Here is a 19,778-nt window from a genome sequence, read left to right as displayed (position 1 = left end):
TGAGGTGCAGCAGAGAGATGAAAGCTTGTAAGAAGTCAGGCTCAGAGCTGAATCAACGCAGCACCATACGTGGGCACTGCAACACAGCCGGCGTAGATAAATTTCATATTGCTGCCAGTCTGAAATCCTCATCTGAAAAATGATGCTTCCCCTGTGTCTGCAGATGGCCGCTTTCCAGTCTTTATTTGTACATCACCGTGACAGACCTCAGCTAGGAGTGCCAAAAAGGTTCAGCAGGGAAGTTGTTGAGAGGAACGCAGGTACCGTCTGTGTAATCTTTAAGCTTAGGCATAACAACAGTGATAATAGTTGCGTATTGATCTCAAACATGAGTATTTTCATTAAGTTTAACCTATTAAGGTGAGTTCCAGTAACAGATGGCTGGTAAATTACCTTAATACATACTTGCCTAATGGTTTCAGCAGGCACCCTTGTAGATGCAGGGTAGAACTTTGTGGCAGTCAAAGCTGCTGCTCCTCTTCAGAAATTGGTGCTACAGAAAAATCCTACTGACATCACCAGATAATACTGTGTCGATTTAAAATCGCTTTGCATGTATTATTTGGTATTATTAGTGTGCTTCCAGCTGACAATACCATTATTATCTGAGTTTCCTGCAAATTATGATTCTACCTCCTACACGTCTTTAGAGATAGGTAAGCCTATGATACTTCTGACGTCATCCCCTTCTGAGCTACTCAGAATGATCCTGCAACTAAGCTGACATGAAGTAAAACGGGCTATAAGGTGCTATAAAGCACTCATAATCTGGGGAAAATAACAGGAGAAAAGCCACCACAAAACACAGGCTAAAACATCATAAATAGAGCCTCAGTATTACCCTTCCATTCCTTTATGAGGAATGATGACAAAGTGAAATCTGGGAGAATAAGGCATAGACAGTTGCCACTGGCAAGGCAGGCACTCCTCCACGCAATGTCTCCATTGGAATAATGCCCTCTGGTATAACGCCTTTGTCAGCTTTTAAGACGCATTGCTTTTGGCAGGTGCAGGTTCAACCAATGCTGCAACCAGACAGACTGGATCATGCGGACTAGGAGGAAATGTCTTCAAAAGGTATAGGCCATACTTTATATAAAGTCTTTTCATACTCCCTATTTCTACTTCACTTAGCAAAAAAGAACCAACACCCAACAAACAACTACCAATCCAGCCCTCCCCATCTCCATTTTTCCCATAGAAACAAGGAAGAAAAATGAACCAGTCTTTACAAATCGTAAAGCTTAAAACTATGCCTGTACCATGGTAAATTAATTACCATCTCTTGCTGAACGATCTTCCTGAGAATCACTCATTTATCAGCCAAATCTTCTGATTCCAACTTAAAGTGTCTTTTATGTGCTTTGTTTACTGCAAACAGGAAAATGTTCACTTGCAATCACGCACCGTTGTTTTTCTTTCCATGCTTGGCCAAGGGGCCAATGATACCTACAAGTCAGTCGCCTGGTTTAGATAAGTGAGGTTATGTGAAAGCAGTCCTGTTTGAGGGAATGCCTTGGAAGATAAGGTGAAAAGTATGTGGAGTAGCTGTGGAAGCAGATAAATCCAGAGATACAGAATCCCAGTTAGTTGCTTCACAATACACAGCCTTTGTAAGAGGCACTTTAAGTCCGTGAGCCTTTTTGTAAAGGAAAAGGTTTGTGCTCGTTTGTTGCTATAAATATTACAATATGTTATGCAAATAACTTACACAGTCTGCTTGGTATCAAAGAAATAAAAAAATAAATAGAAACCAACCAACAATAACAAAAACACCAGAACAATACTGAAGCCACTATAACTCAACAGACCTTTATTTGATTTGTAATCCTTAAAAATGAAGAATTACTTACAGTGTGATTTGGTTTTGAGCTTTGGGCTGAGATCTTGTTTAGCTGGAATTTGAGATCTGCTTGAAATGTATCACCTATCATCATCTTCTTTTGTGAAAACACTTGAAATTAAAGGGTACAGAGAGAAAAATTATCAAAGTATGTTTTCTGTTTAATGCAGATTTACCTTTAAAAAAGGTATATTAACTGCACTTAATGAACTGGCTGACGTTCTATGTGATCATGTGCAATGTTCCCCTTAGGAGAAACAGAGATTCCTAATATTACAGATGTACAGATGGGAGTCTGAACAACTACTGAGCTTTTTCACAGCCACTCCTGACCAAACTTCTCTGTGTTTTTTTGTTTTTGTTTTTTTAAGTCTCTATTGTCCAGGTTTGCAAACGCAGACATTTTCAAGTTTTTAAAGCTGCCAAGTCTGAACTTCCCCCACTTGTTTTTTATGCATAGACAAGAGGAGGAAAATGAGCTTTCCTGCCTTGTTGGATCCAAGCTTTCTTCAGTTTTGCATTTGTTTGCTTTGCGATGCTTTCCTAGAACGTAGGAAAATGCTTTCAGGCTTTGGAGGTGTCACAGGAATTTTAATTAATTTTAATTCATTTAAGACGACTTCTTTTCATGTGGTATTATTTTAAATAGCAGGTATTCCTATTTATAGCCAGAAATAAATGTTCTCAGAGGTCAAACGTTTAGGGTGGGATACATCTCATCCAACTGAAACGATCTGGAAGTTCAGCACGTGGTCTAAATCCATCGTCTTGGCTCCTTCTGTAAATAAAGTGGGATGGGAGGGAAGGGAGACAGGCAGTTCTGCAGGCAATTAATTCCTTTCTGAGATATTCATCCCACTATCTAAATGTCTTTGAAGGTGCCTATCTCTCTATTGATTAAAGATGGAGTCTGGATGACTAACAGAGATTAGAGTGGAGGTTTCTAGATGGTTCTAGTTAGGGTGGGATTCCTCACAAGTGGCAGAAGAAAACCTTTAAAAAGCAAATACCAACAGAGTGTTAGGGGGGGGGGGTTGTGTATGTATACTACAGAAATTTTAATCCGTCCTTTCTAAATAGCTTAGTGGATTGCTTCATTACGTAACACAACGCTCCTCTCCAAAAGCAGATTTTGGATTTGCTGTAAAGCAGGAGGAAGCAGCCATGAGTAGGCAAGCAAGTTTAGAAGCTGGGTTTTGGAGGTACTTCTAAGTTCTAGGCAGCTACTTGCAGGAACAGTGTACTGTATGAGATGACATTGGTAGTTTAAGATCTTTACAGAAATACTGCACATAGTATATTTAATGAAAATCATTTTTAACTCGTTACTGTGCCCTTTAGTAGCTTTCCATTCCAGAACAGAGCTGACTTCCCAAGGAAGCAATCATGAGGAATTCGCACTGAACAAATGTCATAAACTGCCATGTTTGAATTCATACATTGCCAGCGCTTTCCAACCCCACCAAACCTGTTCAGAGATAAACTATAAATAATAACCTGAAGAAAACACTTTGATGTCTGTTTTGTATACAGTCTTTGAGACACGTGAATAGGAGAAAGATACTTTTTCATCCCTACCTTATAATATTCTAGTAATGTATGCTGGACCAGATGACTAATGTTCTGTAGTTTCATGGCACAGTGCACACAGTGCATTGTTCTGAAAAGGAGTACAATAATTAAAGCAGAAGTGAAGCCATACGATCTGTTTATAGCAGAGCTGTGTGCACTTTGTGGGGATTTGAGTGCCTGATACATCATGTGTTTCAGCCCTGTATTTGGTGGATTAGAAATGTAATTTCTCTGAACAATAACATAAATTGTATGCTTAATCCAATACACATGATGCAAGAAAGTGTACTTAGTAGAGAATACTGTGGCCTCACTGGGAATATGTTCCTATACATTCTCATAAAATTCCTATACTAATAGGTATTGCTGATTTTTTATGTTGTAGCTACAAAAGTTATAGCTGTATAAAACAGGCTATGCACCATCCTTTTCATAGATAGAAAATCCTCTGCTCCCATGTGACTTACAATAAAGAAATCATTAACAATATTAGGAGTAGAGAAAGCAAAAAGATATCCTGGAAGAGACTTTTATGCTGATGCTTATTTAGAAAAATCTGTTTATTTTCCTCAGTATGGCCGTGAAGTTTGGAAGCTCCCTTGACTAAATGATGGGATATTAGTTGAAGTAATAATTGAAGACAAAAGTTCATGAATCAGTCCTTCAGTCACCATTTCTTTTTATACATACTACTTTGTTTTCCATGTTATCACTTTCTAAAGTTTGATGGGTAAAAGGGACAGTTCATGTCTTAAGAGAATCCATTTTATTTCTTCACCCTCCAGGGAAGGTATTGATATCCTACTCCTGGGAACTTCAATGAGACAGCTTGCTTTTATTTTATTTCTAAGTGTCTGAATAATTCTTACTGTTACCGCCCTCATCCTTTGGCAAGGTTTACTGCAGTTCTTAGCTGGATAAATAGAACATCAGCTGAAAAGGGTAATGAACCGTATTGGCATCAATGGAATCCCATTGAGAATGATTAAGTGTAAAGCCCTAGAACTTGAGACAATACAAAATGTGTCACCTGTACATGTTTACAATATATTTGACTTATTCAAAGATGTCATAATATGCAGTTGAACCACAGAAGATTTGAGAAAACAGGAAGGACTTTAAACGTTTCATCTATTGCTTATGTCTCCAATTCAAACCCGCTATTTCTGTTCTGTACAAATACAAGCTGTAGGACAAGGTAAAGAAACTTGAACCTTTTTTCTCCTTTTCCTCCCATTGCTGTGTGAAAGTTCTGCACAATTTTTCTTGCCTTCTGCTTCTGTCCTCCTAGACAGGCCCGACTATATAATTAAATTGGTAACCTTTATTTAAAAAGAGGTGTGACAGCCAGCATTCATAAGAATACACAATCTGAAGCAAAGGAAACACGCTTTTGGCAGGACTCCTTTTCTAGCTACAAGAATTAATTAAATCTAAGTATGCTAAAAGATAGTTATGTTTCACTGCTTCCTGAAACAGACTCAGATCCATGGCTGAAATTAGTATGCCTCTAATACTTAGTTTATTGAAAGAAAGGCAACACTTTAACTGTTGCTAAGAAGTCTTGAGGTTCTAATTTGGACAAGAAGCATTGGTGAGCGCTGTCCTTGCCCACAGCAGGGGGGTGTGACTTGATCTTTAAGGTCCCTTCCAATCTAAGCCATTCTCTGATTGCTTTTTTCAAGCTAGATGTGATATACTGTATGAAATATAATTACTTAAAAAGGATTATAAGGTAAGAACTGTAATTTCAGGTACAGAAGAATTCAAAGAAAGCTATTTTTGTAATACAAGTACATTAAAAGAAAGCGTATATTCGTTACTATATCAGATGTCTGCTAACATTCTAGTCATTTTATTAACTTCTCTCCTCCTCCCTCCCCCCCAGTAATATTCTGGTTGTAGTCATGGTTTAGTTGTTGCAATTTTGCTTGTTTATAAAGCATTCCATATGAAATATCTCACAACAGTTCTGCTGCATACCTAAATAATTCCCCCCTTAATTGCAGTAATTCTTTAATATTTTCAAAAGTATGCTAAACACAACAGGTTAAAACAAGAAATGAAGACTACAACTGATACTGCAGGAGAAATCTGTGTAGGCAGAAGTAGTCATCACAGATGGGATTCATTCAGTATACTGCTGTTAGTTCTACCACCCACAGAATCTCTCATTATCATTTTCGACCAAACACAGCTCTGTAGAAATCTCGCATCCAAAGTTACAGTGATGATACGTGGATGGATATTAAGTAATTAAAGGTCAAGTCAATTAAAAAAAATTAGTTAAAAGTTTCTGAAAGACATTGTCATTGCTTTTTCATTCAATGGCTATAGTTCCTGATTTGAAGAAACACTACCAAACTCGTCCTTTAACATGGAAAGCATTCCTCCTGCATGTACTGAGCATCAAGACGTTGTACAACTGTTTGTTCTTTTGTTCCAACTGATAGCAGACATCGGAGAAAGCAGTGTGCTCCAAAAGGACACAAGGTTCTGCCCCTTCGTTGAAGCACAAGCTGACAGTCCTGATTTGTACACAGGGTGGAGTTCTGCATTCTTTTTATTGCTGTTCCTCTTATTGCTGTGTTGACAGTGATGACAGTTCATACATGAGGCAGTACTTTGATCATGTGCGTCGCTGGATGTGAGGAGGAAACAGCATTAAATTATTCTAAGGCACGTGACTTAGGACAGCTGGTAGTGAATGGGCAGATATAAATGCTGAATCATCTGCTACTTCCCTGAAATTAAGTCTGCTGGGCTATAATACAAGTTATAAAGTACCATGCTGAAAACAGCTGGAGATGGATCCAAATTAAAACAAAACAAAAAAAACAAAAACAAAAACAAAACCCTAAGTTTGCTTTAGAGAAAAACACCTATAAAATCATTAGTTTGTCCAAACTGACACACAACCTGTTGTATCAGCACAACAAAAAGAAACATGCTACTGTGGTATAAGGGTGGAAACTCCACAAGCTGCCACAGCACTTGTATTGTTAAACCACAGCCAAAGATGTTACGCTACCTAGCAGAATTTAATTAAAATTTCTAAAGATTCCATTCTCGTGGTCAGTTCACTTTGATAGAGTTATTGTTTCTAAGCAGATTGCCTGAAGCAGTGGAGTACAATACAGGAATTTCTTGTTTATGAATTCCTTATAAATTACCAAATCTGACTCACATGTCATTATTAAGAGAGTATTAGCTGCTAAATGTTAGTTGTTAAAGGTCATGGACTTAATAGTACAAAGAGCTTGCTGCTGTTGAAGATATATCTGTTAATTTCTTCTCATTATTCCATTTACCAAATTGTTAACCACAAGAGAATGCCAAAGAGTATCTCCTATCTCACTATTCTTTCCTTCCTGATAACCTCACGGATTTCCGTGAATGAAACAATAGATTTCAAATGCTGATTTCCTCATTTAGTTTCACTGCAGCCATCTGGTGGTGATGTCACATACAATCACCTGTGCCTAACAGGCACCCAATAGCTCTTCCTTGGGGACTGAAAGTACAATGAGCACATACCAGCTCAGTATCAGGGTGTATTTATACTTCAGAGATTTGCTATCATGATTCAGATACATAGGAGACTATTTCAGCTGTTTTACTTGGTTTAGCTCATTTCCTGCAACTTTACTCATCCTCCTCATTAACATGAATACACATTTGGGGCTTTTTCCAAGTTAACCATTAAGGAGGTTAAGTAGGTTGGGCCCCGTGACTAATGTTTCGCTGTCTATGACTGTATTTTGCTACTCTTCTAGAGTATTCCACAATTCGTTATTAGGATGTGGGGATACTCTGAGATTCTCAATTGTAAGTCAAGACTTTAGAATGTTCTGTCAATCTCAGAGCTCCACAATGAGAAACGGTGGCTTGTAAGATTTGGTTTGGAGGCATGAATACAGTATTTTTCATGGTACAAAAGGCCATATCTTGCATTAGCATTGTCATTATTAACTTAGCAACCTTGTCCTGAGTTCTGATATTCTACATTTAATTAAAAACAAAACAGCACAAACAGCAAAACTTTGTGAAGGTGATGCTGTAGCAACTGAATGTGGTTTATCAACCTGTGGAAGTTGGTTCCACTAACATTGCAAAGGAAGTAAATAATTTGTTGTCACTGCCAACACCTCATCGTGGGCAAATGAAATGTGCAGTTGCTGAACTACTTCTAAAAGTGTAAACATAGTTCTTTCTTTTTAGAAATGTTAGCAATATGAAGATGCAACAGCCAAATAGATACAGCATGATCTGTCAAGGAGCAAGAATAATCATTTGCATAGAAAAATGAGCAAGTTCAGTGGGAGGGACTAGTCTGGGTAGGCCTTTACTTGGAACCTTCCCATTTTGGATTAGTTTAAATTAGCTACATGTTCTAAAATAAGAACAGCCCTTGTAGTAGTAGTGCTTTGCAGTGCTTCTCTACATAGGGCTGCATTCCAGATGCCAGCACTCCAAAGAAAACTGATTGCTCCTTTCATACCTCACAGTACATAAACGACACAACACCTTGTCTAATTTTCCTCTGCTGTCATCCATACTGTGCTACAGCATTGAGGAGCAGATAGCGTAACAGGAGGACAGACATCGTGTTATGGGTGTGTTGGTTTCTGTTTTTGAGTCAAGTATCTGACTGTCAATTTCCTATTGTATCTTACTCACATAAATAAAATCTATTGAGGAACACACCGATTTTACTTCCATGCCTTTTGCAGAGCAGGAATGTTCTGAAACAAAGAAACTTAGAACAGAAACATAGCAATGGAAGAACCAACTGCAGCCAGCATTATTTCAATACAATGTGTAGTTTCCACAATCCAGACAGTGAGTCCCATCTGTCTCCTTCCCCTATTAAAAAATAAAGTTACACATCGAGTTTTAGAGTTGAAGTGGGTAAAATTCACTTAGAAGTGCAATTAACAGCACTCCAGGGGCAGTTTTGCAAAAGCTCTCATTGCTTTTCCATTAATGTCTAAGAGATCAAACATCACGTTGATGTAGCTCGTTCCCACTATGCTAGGTTCTATAGCTAAGGTAAATCCTGAAATGAATCATGTTTTTTCCCTACCTTGTTTGCCTCAGCTCTCTAATTGAAAATTGCTAAAGCAGGTTATTTGAAGTATGTGTAATATCTTAGGAACTAAGTCAATGATCATAAATTTGCATCACAAATGCACATACAGCTCCTTGCCTGGCATACATTTTCAATCTGAACCACTTATTTACAATACCACAACTCCAACCCACCCTGTAATCACCACTGGCTAATATCTGTTTGTTTGAAGCTCCTTTTTTTTTTTTTTTCCTACTTTTTATTTTCTGTTCCCCATTTCTGGAGGCTTTTGTATGTAAAGACACAAATCCTAAGATCTCTCGACTCCTCCATTCTTCCAGAGTTAGAAAACAAAACAAAGGTGGAAACTCTGAAAACTCACCGAAAGGATCTGATGAGAATCAGTTTAAAAAGCACACCAAGGGAAGATGTAAAACAAAGAAAACTACAGAAGGTAGAAGAAAGGGCAAGAATGAATGAAGTAACTATCAGCTTTTCAAATCAAGTGAGCTATACCTGCTTTAAAACAAACAAAACAGGCCCAACATGAAAATGACATAGCCAGTTTCAGTATTAGTACTGAACACAGTTTTCAGAGGAATACAATGCACCAAACTAAAGCAGAAGAATGGATTCTGAAGGAATTAAAGACAACACAGTGTTTGGAAAGTTTACTGTGTCATCATCACTGAGGTTATCGCGACCATTCAAATGCAAAGTATTTAAGCTATTGTCTGGTATTACTATCAGTGAAATTGAAGCACAAAACCCTAAGCTGAAAGATTTAAGATGTTTCAATGAAGTAGTTAAAAAGATGTACGTAAGCATTTACTAATTAAAACGACTTCACCCTCTTAATCTTCTCAAAAGCAGATTAGGCTAAATTTAAACAACACACGACATGAAGCAAAATTTTGTTTTTATGCGCTATTTATCCTCGCTATGGGCACTCAGCATGAACAGTTTGAAAAGTGATTTTAGTGTGGTTTTTAGAGTCCCCAAAACACTGCAGTGGAAACTGACAAAAAGCTGGCATTGACATCCTCACTTGTGATGGAGTCTTAAACGACATTTCCAAAGGAATCATAGAAACACAGAATTACTCAACTTGGAAAAGACCTCAAAGATCATCAAGTCCAACCACAGCCCAACCATAGCACCCTAACTCTAACAAGCCTCTGCTAAATCATATCTCTGAGCACCACATCCAAATGGCTCTTAAACACATCCAGGGATGGTGACTCAACCACCTCCCAGGGGAGCCTATTCCAGTGTGTAACTACCCTTTCTGTAAAGAAGTGTTTCCTAACGTCCAACCTAAATAAAAAAAATGGAGTACTTAAAGGTTACAATTGAAAAGGATGCTCTTAAAAATGGCATCATGCTTTTGTCAGAAATATCAGCTAATTCGAATAAAAAGATTCATCACAGAGATGTGGTTATTTTCAAAGTACTACTGAAAAAAGGTTTTACCCAGAACCTGGAAGAACTGAAGAAAACAAGACATTGTTATTCTGGAAATTACATTCACAATGACTCCAGCAAACTTTATCCAACATGTTTAATTCCTTCTTGCTCAATATACTTATAAGTACAGCAGAAGCATCAGATACAGTTTTAGAATTAACTTCATTTATGGCAAAGATGATCAATCACCAAATTCATTCTCCAAGAGAAGAGATCTTTAATGATGGCCAGAAGACTCTGAAACAAAGACACAATTTAGACTGTTCAAACAGTACAGCAAATCAATTCAAGAACACAGTTCAGAACCTAAAAATACACAAGTATAACTGAATCTGATAAAATTCAGCTGCTTTAAGAAATAAAACAACCTCCCCAAACTAAACACATCAACTATGCTAAGAATCTTTTTCACATATTTTGAAATGCTGTTACAGCAAACATCCACTCTTCCTCTGATTTTGTATGATTGCTACTATTGGCTATTTCTAACCTAAAGTTCACTTATGCTATTATCCTTAAGTCTAATAGACTGCAATTAGTGTCACTAATTAGACATGTAAAAATGTGAATAATGGTTGCATATATTCAGCTGGGAGCAAGCAAACATTCACAATACAGAAAATCACAGCAGCTCATGAAAAATTAAATCCTGTCACGTCAGAAGAAATTGTCCTTAAAAGTTTAAATGCTACTTTGTAGAAGATATAAAAACTACAGATTGAAAATACAAGTTCAAACTTGCAGTTTTTCTGGCAGTTAAAATTTTAAAAGGTACTCTGGAAATTTCGACCACTTAAAATTCCTATGAAATGGCCATCATGACCATGATTGAAAATAATTGTCCTTACCACCCCATCAAGACATACAGCTTCCAATTTGCTCCTAAAAGCCATGCAAAGTAAAATTGAAAATGGAGGCTGCATCCATGCAGATTCACAAATGCTTTTAGGCTGCAAAACCATAAAAACAACTAATGCTACGTATTTTGAGGCAGCCCTTAAACACCTACTAAACTGATTAAATAAAACCCAGACTTATGTAAAATATGCTACGTGACCTGCATTAATTTAAAACAATACAAGTATTAGTTAATACTTACTATCTGCCACTGCTTTCTTGCCTAGAGAGAAAGGAAAACAAGTTTAACATTGAGTTTTTAAAAAGTTTCTATTTCACAGATAAACTTCACTTAGGTTATACTACCCACTATTTGCTGACTGAGCGTGAACAATACTTAACAAATGTACATAATGCACTTTTCATGGTACATTTCCATAAACATTATATTGATTTTTAACTGTTTCCATCAACCAAGACTCTACGAACTTATAGCCATCAAGATTTCTACTGTAGGTCAAGGAAAACATACAGAAAGGTAGCTTTACATATACGAGCACTGTGTAAGTAGTACTACAAAACAAAGATGTGAACTGATTAGTTTGTCTTAAAATCATCTTTTATACTTAAAATAGCTTAATTTACAATTTTAATTGTTCTCCTATAAGAGTGATTTGCAGTGAACAGATAAAAATACATGGAAAAGAATCCTTCACCGTCACAAGAGGCTGTACAATTTATATCCTCGGAAATACTCATTTGAATTCAGGCTATGACCAACTTGATCTATTGACCCTTGTGGATATTCAACAATTCTATACATAAACGTATTAAACACAAAACTGTATCTCAAATTGAAAGAAGGTACACAGGTATTAAAAGCTGTTTTCACTTTAAAATAACGCTTAGCATACAGTTCTCCCATATGAAGGTTTTGGCCCTCATACCCCACACCACTGCATCTCTTATGCAGCATGACCGGAACCCAAACCTGGAACAGTTTTGCTTTAACTTCTTTCAAGCAAAACTCTAAAATTAAACTATTGTTTTCTCTTCAGTTGTTCAGCTTCTTATCTTTACTTATGCTTTCAAGTCTTGTGTTACAGTTCCGGACATACTGCAGGTCTTTTGAACAGAGAAATATTCAGGTAAGGGCACTCAGCTGTTCCCACAATGAGGGATTCCTTACCCCTATTAAGTCTGTCAGCATTTTACAACATTAAATTCTTCATGACTGCTGGTAGAGAGCTGGACTTGGCAATTTTTCAGTATAGCCCAAGTTGAACAATAGGACCTTTAAGATACCATCATCTGTTGCAACCTGCCCCACTCAAATTTATTAGCTTTACATTACATGCTTTTTTCTCTCAGATAGTGATCCAGTATCATCAAATAAAATACAGTTCAATGTTCAGAGACACACTGCACATCTTGAGGCACATCAGCCCCAACTTACGGTACTTCAATATAGTTCACACAGGAATGACTTCTCAACAATGTAATTTTTGCAGATATTAAGCAAAAACTCTATGAAAACAAAAGAACAAAACAAGGACTCTCCAAGAAGAATTCCTCACTTAGTTCCAATTCAAAAGAGCCCTGCATTCAGGAACAAGCTAAAGGAGAAACGTCTGGCTACACACTGCAAGCTAAATGCGTTTTTAAAACGAGTCCATCTACATAACTTCATCTTCATCAAGCAGACATAGTTACACCAGTGTATGAGTGATGTTGTTAGGGCAGCCTTCTACACCAAGCATGGCAAACTTTAACATTTTGACAGTGAATAATTGGCTTTAAGGAGAAGTGTTAATTTCTTATTTGCCAGCTATTTTCTAGGGGGCAGATTTAGAACTGTAACAGACATCCTTATCTACATACCAGGGTTTCAACAGCTAACAAAGATAATAACGTTTAACTTACCACCGTATGAAATTTTGTAGTAGGCATAAGCGGTTAATGCTAGGCCGACATATATTTCTTGGTAAACAGTCGTGAAGTACAACCTCATGGCTCTCCATGACTTTGGAATCATACTTTGCACCATCTGAAAGTTATAAGAAGCACTCCAATGGTGAACTGTGCAATTATGTATTTACCTACTATATGCATACTTACGTGTGTGTGTGAGCGCTGTATGCTGCACGCGTCACTTTCACGTGTACTTTCTGATGTCAACGATAAATGAATGCAAGAGGAACCAATGGAAAACTCCTGGTACTTCTCCAAGAATAAAAGCACCTCTGTGGAGCTTAACGCCTTCATACAAACCCATATTTCTCGGCACCAGCAGACAGCTCAATGCCATCCATTACGGACGTATTTCCTGAGATAGTGCTGTGCTCAACCAGTGCTGCTGAGAACCAGACCCGGGTTCTCAGATACACTCGCAGCAACTGTTTGTTTCAGAAGGCTGAATTAATCTGGGCTGAATGTCCCTTCTAACCCACATTCCTCCCCCCAGCACCAGTGCCCGCTCACCCACCGCAACGCGTTCCCTCCGCCCTCCCACGGCCCCTTCTGCAAATGAAACAACGGCCGCCAACCTACAAGGGCTGCTCCCCAACCTCCTCCCCGAGACAACCGACCGATGGCACTACCGGGCCGGGCCCGATCCGCGACCCACCTTTAGGCCGGGAGACAGCCGCTACCAGCGAAGGTCACGGAACAGGGACTGCCTCCGCTACAGCCGCGGGGGATGCCGGGAAGGAACCCACCAACGAGCGAAGATCCCGAGCCAGAGAGGCGGCGGCGCCGCGCAGCGCCCCCTGCAGCTGTGGAAGACCAGGGCACCAGCGCGGCGCCTTCCCCTCTACGTCGGCGCTGGGGTCACGTGCCGTGGGCGGGGCTTTCCCGAGCGCGGGAAGAAAGCGCGGTGAGGGATGAGGAGTGAGTGCGCGTGCGCCGCTTTAGCGCGCGGCCGGCGTCATGCTGCGGAAGCTCACCGTGCAGCAGCTGAACGACTGGTTCACCATTGGGAAAGATGTGGCCGACGTTGAGTTCTTAGGTGGCCGCACGCAGGCTGAAGCCTCGTGTGGTTCATCTTGTTTCCCCAACCCCTTCGCTGTGCAGGAGTCACTGACGGCAGCGCGGTGAGTGTGGTTGCTGTGCTTCGTTCACATTATTTGCACTGCCTCTAGAATAGCACTGTTAGCGCTTGTGCTATCGTGGTTAGAGTGTTTATCCTTAAATAGCTTGTTAATTAACTTATGAATACCTCTGATTGCGTTTAACTGAATGAAATGAAGTAACCCTCAAATCATTCTTGTTACCAAAACACTTGTGGTGTGGATTAAAGCACTTTAAAAGCTCAACTGTGGAAAAAGATTATTATTCTCTCTTTGATGTACCAAAAATACCAGTTCTTACCCTGCCTTTAGTCTTTCTAAGCTTTTCTTTATTTATAACCTAGTGTCAGCAAAGTGCGTATAGAAATATGTAAGGCTTTTTGTGCTTTTCCTTATCTTTACACATGGAGTTACTGAACTAACTGTGATGCTGAGATGTTTTAATAATTACTCGCAGACTGCCTTTTAGTGTGTGTTTCAGTTAGTGGTTCTTCTTTCTGAAATTGAAAGACTGCATTTGAATTATGGAATCGTTTGAGTTGGAAGTGACCCTTAAAGGCCATTCACTCCACCTCCTGAACAGGGACACCTGCAGCTCCATCAGGTGCTCAGAGCCCCATCCAGCCTGATCTTGGCTGTCTCCAGGTACAGGCATCCTCCAGCTCTCTGGGCAACCTGTGCTACAGCTTCACCATAGTTACTGTGAAAAACTTCCTTATCTGCCCTAATTTAGTTTGAAGCTATTTCCCCTAATCCTAACACAACTTCTAAAGAGGCTTCTTTAGCTGAAGCTTCTTAAAAAAAAAAAACAACTGTTTTTTTTACCTTTTATATTTGTTTTTTTATATTTGTTTTACCCAACTGACGTTGCATTGTGGGCAAATGCTGTGTTGGGTGAAAGGTGTAAGTAGAGCAGAAGGGAATATCTTTTGAGTTGTGTGTTACCAGATCGAGGAACTTTGAATGAACGTCGCCTTCAGTGTGCTTGGAAACAATATCAAATGAAGCATTTTTTTCTCTGAGGTTGCAAAATAGTGCTGTTTGTGAATTGAGAAATGGGAGACTTGTCCATTGTTATGATGCGGCAGGCTGATGGAGAGGAAATCTGGAGGTGGAGAGCTTAAATAAAAGGCATGTGAGAATTTCTTTCTGGTGGTGGTGGGAGCCCAATGGGAAATGGTATGGTATAAGTTTTCCCTGATTTTCTGCTTTGATTGTCTGCTCTGACCGTAAGTGCTCTGTGTCCAATCAGTGCTTTAGAACTTTGTTATTAACTTGGTCATAGATAATAGCAACTGGAAAATGGCAAATATCTTAATATAAAAGCTCCCTTCTTGGTTTTGAAGCGGTCTGTTGACTCTCTTGCTCTTCTAGAAAGTGCTGTGACTTACCAAAATGCTGCAGGTTAGAGTCTGGTTTTCAGGGTAGCTTCAAATAACAGAAGCGCAACCTTTTGAAATGAAATCATGCGTGAATTTCTTAGGAGGTAGAGAACTAATTGTTAAAATCACTTAAATATCCGAAGCTTACGTTTAGTTGTCAGATTTCACAGTGTTTCATTATGAAGAAACTGTACATGCAAGGAAATATTATCATAGAATCACAGAATCACCAAGGTTGGAAAAGACCTAAAAGATCATCCAGTCCAACCGTTCACCTATTACCAATAGCTCCCACTAAACCATGTCCCTCAACACAACATCCAGTCTTTCCTTGAACACCCCCAGGGTCGGTGACTCCACCACCTCCTTGGGCAGTCTATTTCATTGCCTTACCACATTATTTTATATTGCTTTTGCTTTAGGACTTACTCTTGAAATTGAGAAATAAATATTCAGCTCCGAAAGGTACTTATCCATTTAATATAACATCAGATGTACTAAAGAAATCTTACATCGTATAAATTGCCCATAGAGCTTAGAAACTATTTGGTAAACACAGAAGTTGTTGCCTAACAGTTTGTAGAGTGGTGCTATTCCAAAATACAGAAAGCAGTCTTTTCTTGTTTATGCTTCTATATCTACAGATAAGCCAAAAATAAAATGCTTGTTTTATCAGCAACATCTACATTTTGGGTTAAAAGGTTCCTTCAAACACAACAGCTTCAAGGGACGTTGCAGGTAAGAGGAGAGAGTTCGTACTACAAGTTTATATAATATAATGCATACTAGTTGTAATCAAGGATTTTAGTTTCTGAACTCATAAGGTAAAAAAAAAAGGGAGCATGTCACATTTCTTATTGCTATGTTTGTGGATGGCAACCACAACGAAGGACGGCAGACAGCTACAGAGACACAAAGCAACTTAACTTGATGGGTAGTAGTATGGTAGGTTCCAGATCCTATCAGAGAAAGTGGGAAACATGCTTTGTGTGTTTCTGTCGACGTAACTTGAAACTGTGGGGATTTCCTCTTTCTCCGATCTGTTAGAACTGTCTCCACGCAGGCTGAAATGTTCGGAGCAGTTTGTATTCCACACGTTGACCAGTTGCTCTTGTTGGTTTTCTCTCTCAATCGTAGTAAGAAAATCTTTTAAAACTTGCTTGAATATGTAGACTATTTCCCAAGGCAAAACATCATTTTCTGCCAAAACTTCACGGAATCTAGAAACAAACAAGCATTGAAATCTAATCATTGGTGCTGACAGGGCTCCCGTTTCCTTGCTAATCTAATGAGGGGAGGGAAAGGAGGAGGAAGTGACCGTGCTCTCATGTCAGTTATTCCTTGCTGCCACATTTCCCCACACACCTCCCCCAGAAGATTGCAGAGGAAAAGAGCTCTGACAATACATGGGAGGCAGTCCAGCTATTTTGAGGATTGCTGTTATTCAGTATTCCTTTCTTCTTTGTCTTTGCCATCTGGGTAACCTGATTTAAACTGACTTTGCCCTTAGGTATATTCTGGGCTTTAAAAGGCGCGTAAGATTCTTCTGTCATTTCTATGTGCCCCTAGAAAGGATATTTAAATACGAGTATAGGGGAATTTTTCATGGTAATCCTTTCTTTTTTTTTCCTTTGGAATTCTGTTTAACGCTTGTTTTTCCAATGTTAGAGACTTCAAGTATTTTGTGCAGCGAGACTTAACGGTACGTCGCATTGATTGGATTTTTTGATACTTGGCTGCAATTTAATAAATACTGGGGATGAACAGTGGGAGAAGAATTTAAAGTATTGAGAAGTCGTATGTCCTAAGCATGCAAGGCTTCCTTTGTTTAAGATTAGACTGGGAGAATCCTGATGTTAAAGAGCAAACAAACACAAAACAACTTTCTTCATGTACGACATAATAAAGCATGGGTGTAATCTCTAAAACATTTATAAAGATAGATTCAGATTGCTGCTCATTTCTAAATGGGAAAGAAGATCACAGCCATATATAAGCTTGGATTAGGGAGAAGAAATAGCTTACTTAAATCTCACTTAAAACCAGCTACTCCAAGTAAGAGCAATAGGAAATGGTTACCTGCTGAGAACAGTTCCAGTCTGGCAAGGTTGGATTTGTGAGCACAGAACTTCGAGCTGCCGCTGCTCAGTAGCTGGAATCGTTGCTTGAGGATTTTGGTAGTTCTTCAACCAGTTGTAATCCATGCCAGTTTTCTGGACTTTCTGTTCATTCTCAATCTCCTGCACTAACCTTTCACGCTCTTTCAGGTGCCATTTCAATTCCCGCAGCAGGGTTTTTGTGACTAATTCTGATCCAGGATACCTTGAGGATTTGTAGGGATCGTTTTTTGGCCATTTCATCCAGCCGAAAAGTGGCATCTTTAAGCTGTGAGGGGGAAAGAGAAAGAAACTTTGCTAATTTCTATTAATCGAGTAGCATTTATCCCTGTAGACTTCTTTTTAAGCAGGTGAGTGCTTAAAGGAAACTTTGTTCCTTGCATTAAAATACTTTGCAGTACAATAGGGGGGGAAAAAAAAACAACACGATCACCAAACCAGCATCAAATCAGACAGGGCTCACATGTTGTAACACTGAGAAATGCTTTCTGAATTAACACTTAGGGATCTGAAGCTTACAGCATTTGAAACTGCATATTTATCAACTTGCAATCACGTAACTTTTTTAATACGGACAGAATAGGTGATGTTTACAAAAAAATGAACATAAAAATTAACATGTGAGCATTACTTAAGATTTTTAAGTAAAATATAATAAGTTCAATGCTGTAACACTGTGCACATCCTGCTTGTTAAAACTTCTGTATCGCTTTTTATTATAAACAGATTCTTGTTTTCATAACTTCTGGAAGCAGGTCCAGGGGAATAGGTTTATAAATTGCAGTTTGTTACAAACCCTGCAGACGGAAGCACACAAATCTGAATAAGAATAAAATGAATTACCTTTGCAGTTGTCTGAGCAGTGTTGTCTCAGGTGAGTTTGCTTGAAGGTCTCCTACTGTAGCATATCCTGTTCCCAGGCTGTTGCTACTGGTGGGAGAAAACAAGGTGGGTTTTTAATTCACTTAAACTGTGCTGAAAATGTAGTGCATATGACAGATTAAGTTTGTTCTGCTTTTAAGGTTCTTTTTCATCCTCTGTACCCAAGAGCAGTAGTATTCCATTTAACCTAACGTGGTCTTCCTAATTCTTCTACAAAGTCCATTAAGGTTTCCTACCTTCGATTTGAGTTCTGCCGATGGCAGCAATTCAGAAAAAGATGGTGACAATTTCAAATGCTTGTTGCTAAATCCATCCGAAGGTATTGTTGGCAGGGAGATGAATAATGATTGTCTGAAGCAACTGTGGACGTGCTTCTAGCTAAAGTTGAGGCTGTCGTATGATGTGATGCTTGGCTGTGCATAGCTGTAGGTCACAGTTTGGAGCTGTATTTTTATGCCTGTAGAGTGCTAAAAATAACCATGTTGCTTTTATCATCAAACTAAACTTCCAGGCCCTTGAAATGCTGGAAGACTTTTCTCCTGTTGTGGAGGGGGGGGGCAGACTGTTCTGCTGTCACTGTTAAACAGCTAAGAATAGTCTTTCTCTAGTAAAGATCATCTAAAGCCTTTGTTAACCGGGTGGTGACGGAAAGGAGCTATTTGACAGTTGCTCGGGATCTTGTTGCTACATTGAACGCTTTCCCTGGTTGAATTTCATCTGTCTCATACTACTACGCTTCTTATTACTGCGCACAGCATAGCTGTTAGCATTTTTAATTAACATTTCAAATGTGTTCAAAGAAGCCAGTCTGTAACACCTACGGTGTGCCATGAAAGACGCGTTAATCTAATTAAAGGAATGAAATGATAAAGAAATGCAAATTGAAGTCAAACGGCTGTAAAAAGCCCAGAATTTTGAGTCTTACCATAGACTTTGCTTCTGTCTCAACTGGCTGTCAGTTGCCTTTTCTCTCTTTCCTTGATGAGTTTTTTGAGCATATCCATTTTTAAGGTTCATTTTCAGGGATGGCATCACGCACGCTAAAGGTCGCTGAAGCAGCCATTTTCCGTTCCAGTTATCCGGTCTCTTCCTATTAATTTTAAGAGGTGGACATACTAAGTGCCTTCTCTTCTGCTCTTTCTCGTTGCAATGACTGTCTTTGCTCCTGTGAGTATTTTTTTGTTCCTACTTTTTTTTTTGCCTCCACTGGTGTGTTGAGCTGTTGAAGGAGCAAGGCTTCTGTAAATTTGTTCTAGATGTCATGCAACATAAAGGATGACGTGTAGGGCTGTTATTAAAACTGATACTACTTATACATTGGAAAAATTCAAATGTCAGTATTAATCCCCTTCAACTGGAAGGTTTTCACATTGCATTGTATGTGGTACTATGAAAAAGGAAGGGAGCTAGGTTTATGATGACAGAACTGTCCTGACAGATTTTCAGTTGAAATTAAAATGTTCCGTGCCACCTCCTTTACAGCACAGTTACCGTGGCACTGCTTACCTTCTAACTGGGTACAGTGGGGGGGGGAACCTG

General features: G+C 39.0%; 2 protein-coding genes across 5 annotated transcripts in view; one reads left to right on the top strand and one right to left on the bottom strand.

Moving 5' to 3' along the window:
- Nucleotides 1-13,679: 13,679 nt before the first annotated feature.
- The window catches only part of TDRD9 (tudor domain containing 9), a 50,278-nt gene continuing 44,179 nt past the window's right edge, over nucleotides 13,680-19,778 (top strand). For all 3 annotated transcript variants that reach the window (XM_072337758.1, XM_072337755.1, XM_072337757.1), the window contains exon 1: nucleotides 13,680-13,882. In XM_072337758.1, the coding sequence (XP_072193859.1) occupies nucleotides 13,719-13,882 (164 nt within the window). In that variant the 5' untranslated portion in view covers nucleotides 13,680-13,718. The remainder of the gene's footprint in view (nucleotides 13,883-19,778) is intronic.
- Nucleotides 16,163-19,262, bottom strand: RD3L (RD3 like). Of its 2 annotated transcripts, none has more exons than XM_072337759.1 (4): nucleotides 19,165-19,262; nucleotides 18,201-18,287; nucleotides 17,320-17,625; nucleotides 16,163-16,460 (listed from the first exon to the last, which is right to left on the bottom strand). In XM_072337759.1, the coding sequence occupies exons 1-4, from the start codon at nucleotides 19,254-19,256 to the stop codon at nucleotides 16,163-16,165; spliced, it is 783 nt and encodes a 260-aa protein (XP_072193860.1). In that variant the 5' UTR covers nucleotides 19,257-19,262. The 2 variants fall into 2 exon arrangements, with proteins under 2 accessions (XP_072193860.1, XP_072193861.1); XM_072337760.1 differs by lacking the exon at nucleotides 19,165-19,262 and adding an exon at nucleotides 18,476-18,564.

The sequence above is a fragment of the Excalfactoria chinensis genome, chromosome 5 (genome assembly GCF_039878825.1).
Source record: "Excalfactoria chinensis isolate bCotChi1 chromosome 5, bCotChi1.hap2, whole genome shotgun sequence".
Classification (NCBI taxonomy): Eukaryota; Metazoa; Chordata; class Aves; order Galliformes; family Phasianidae; genus Excalfactoria; species Excalfactoria chinensis.
Note: the sequence above shows the minus strand (reverse complement) of the source record. Positions and strands in the feature narration are given on the sequence as shown.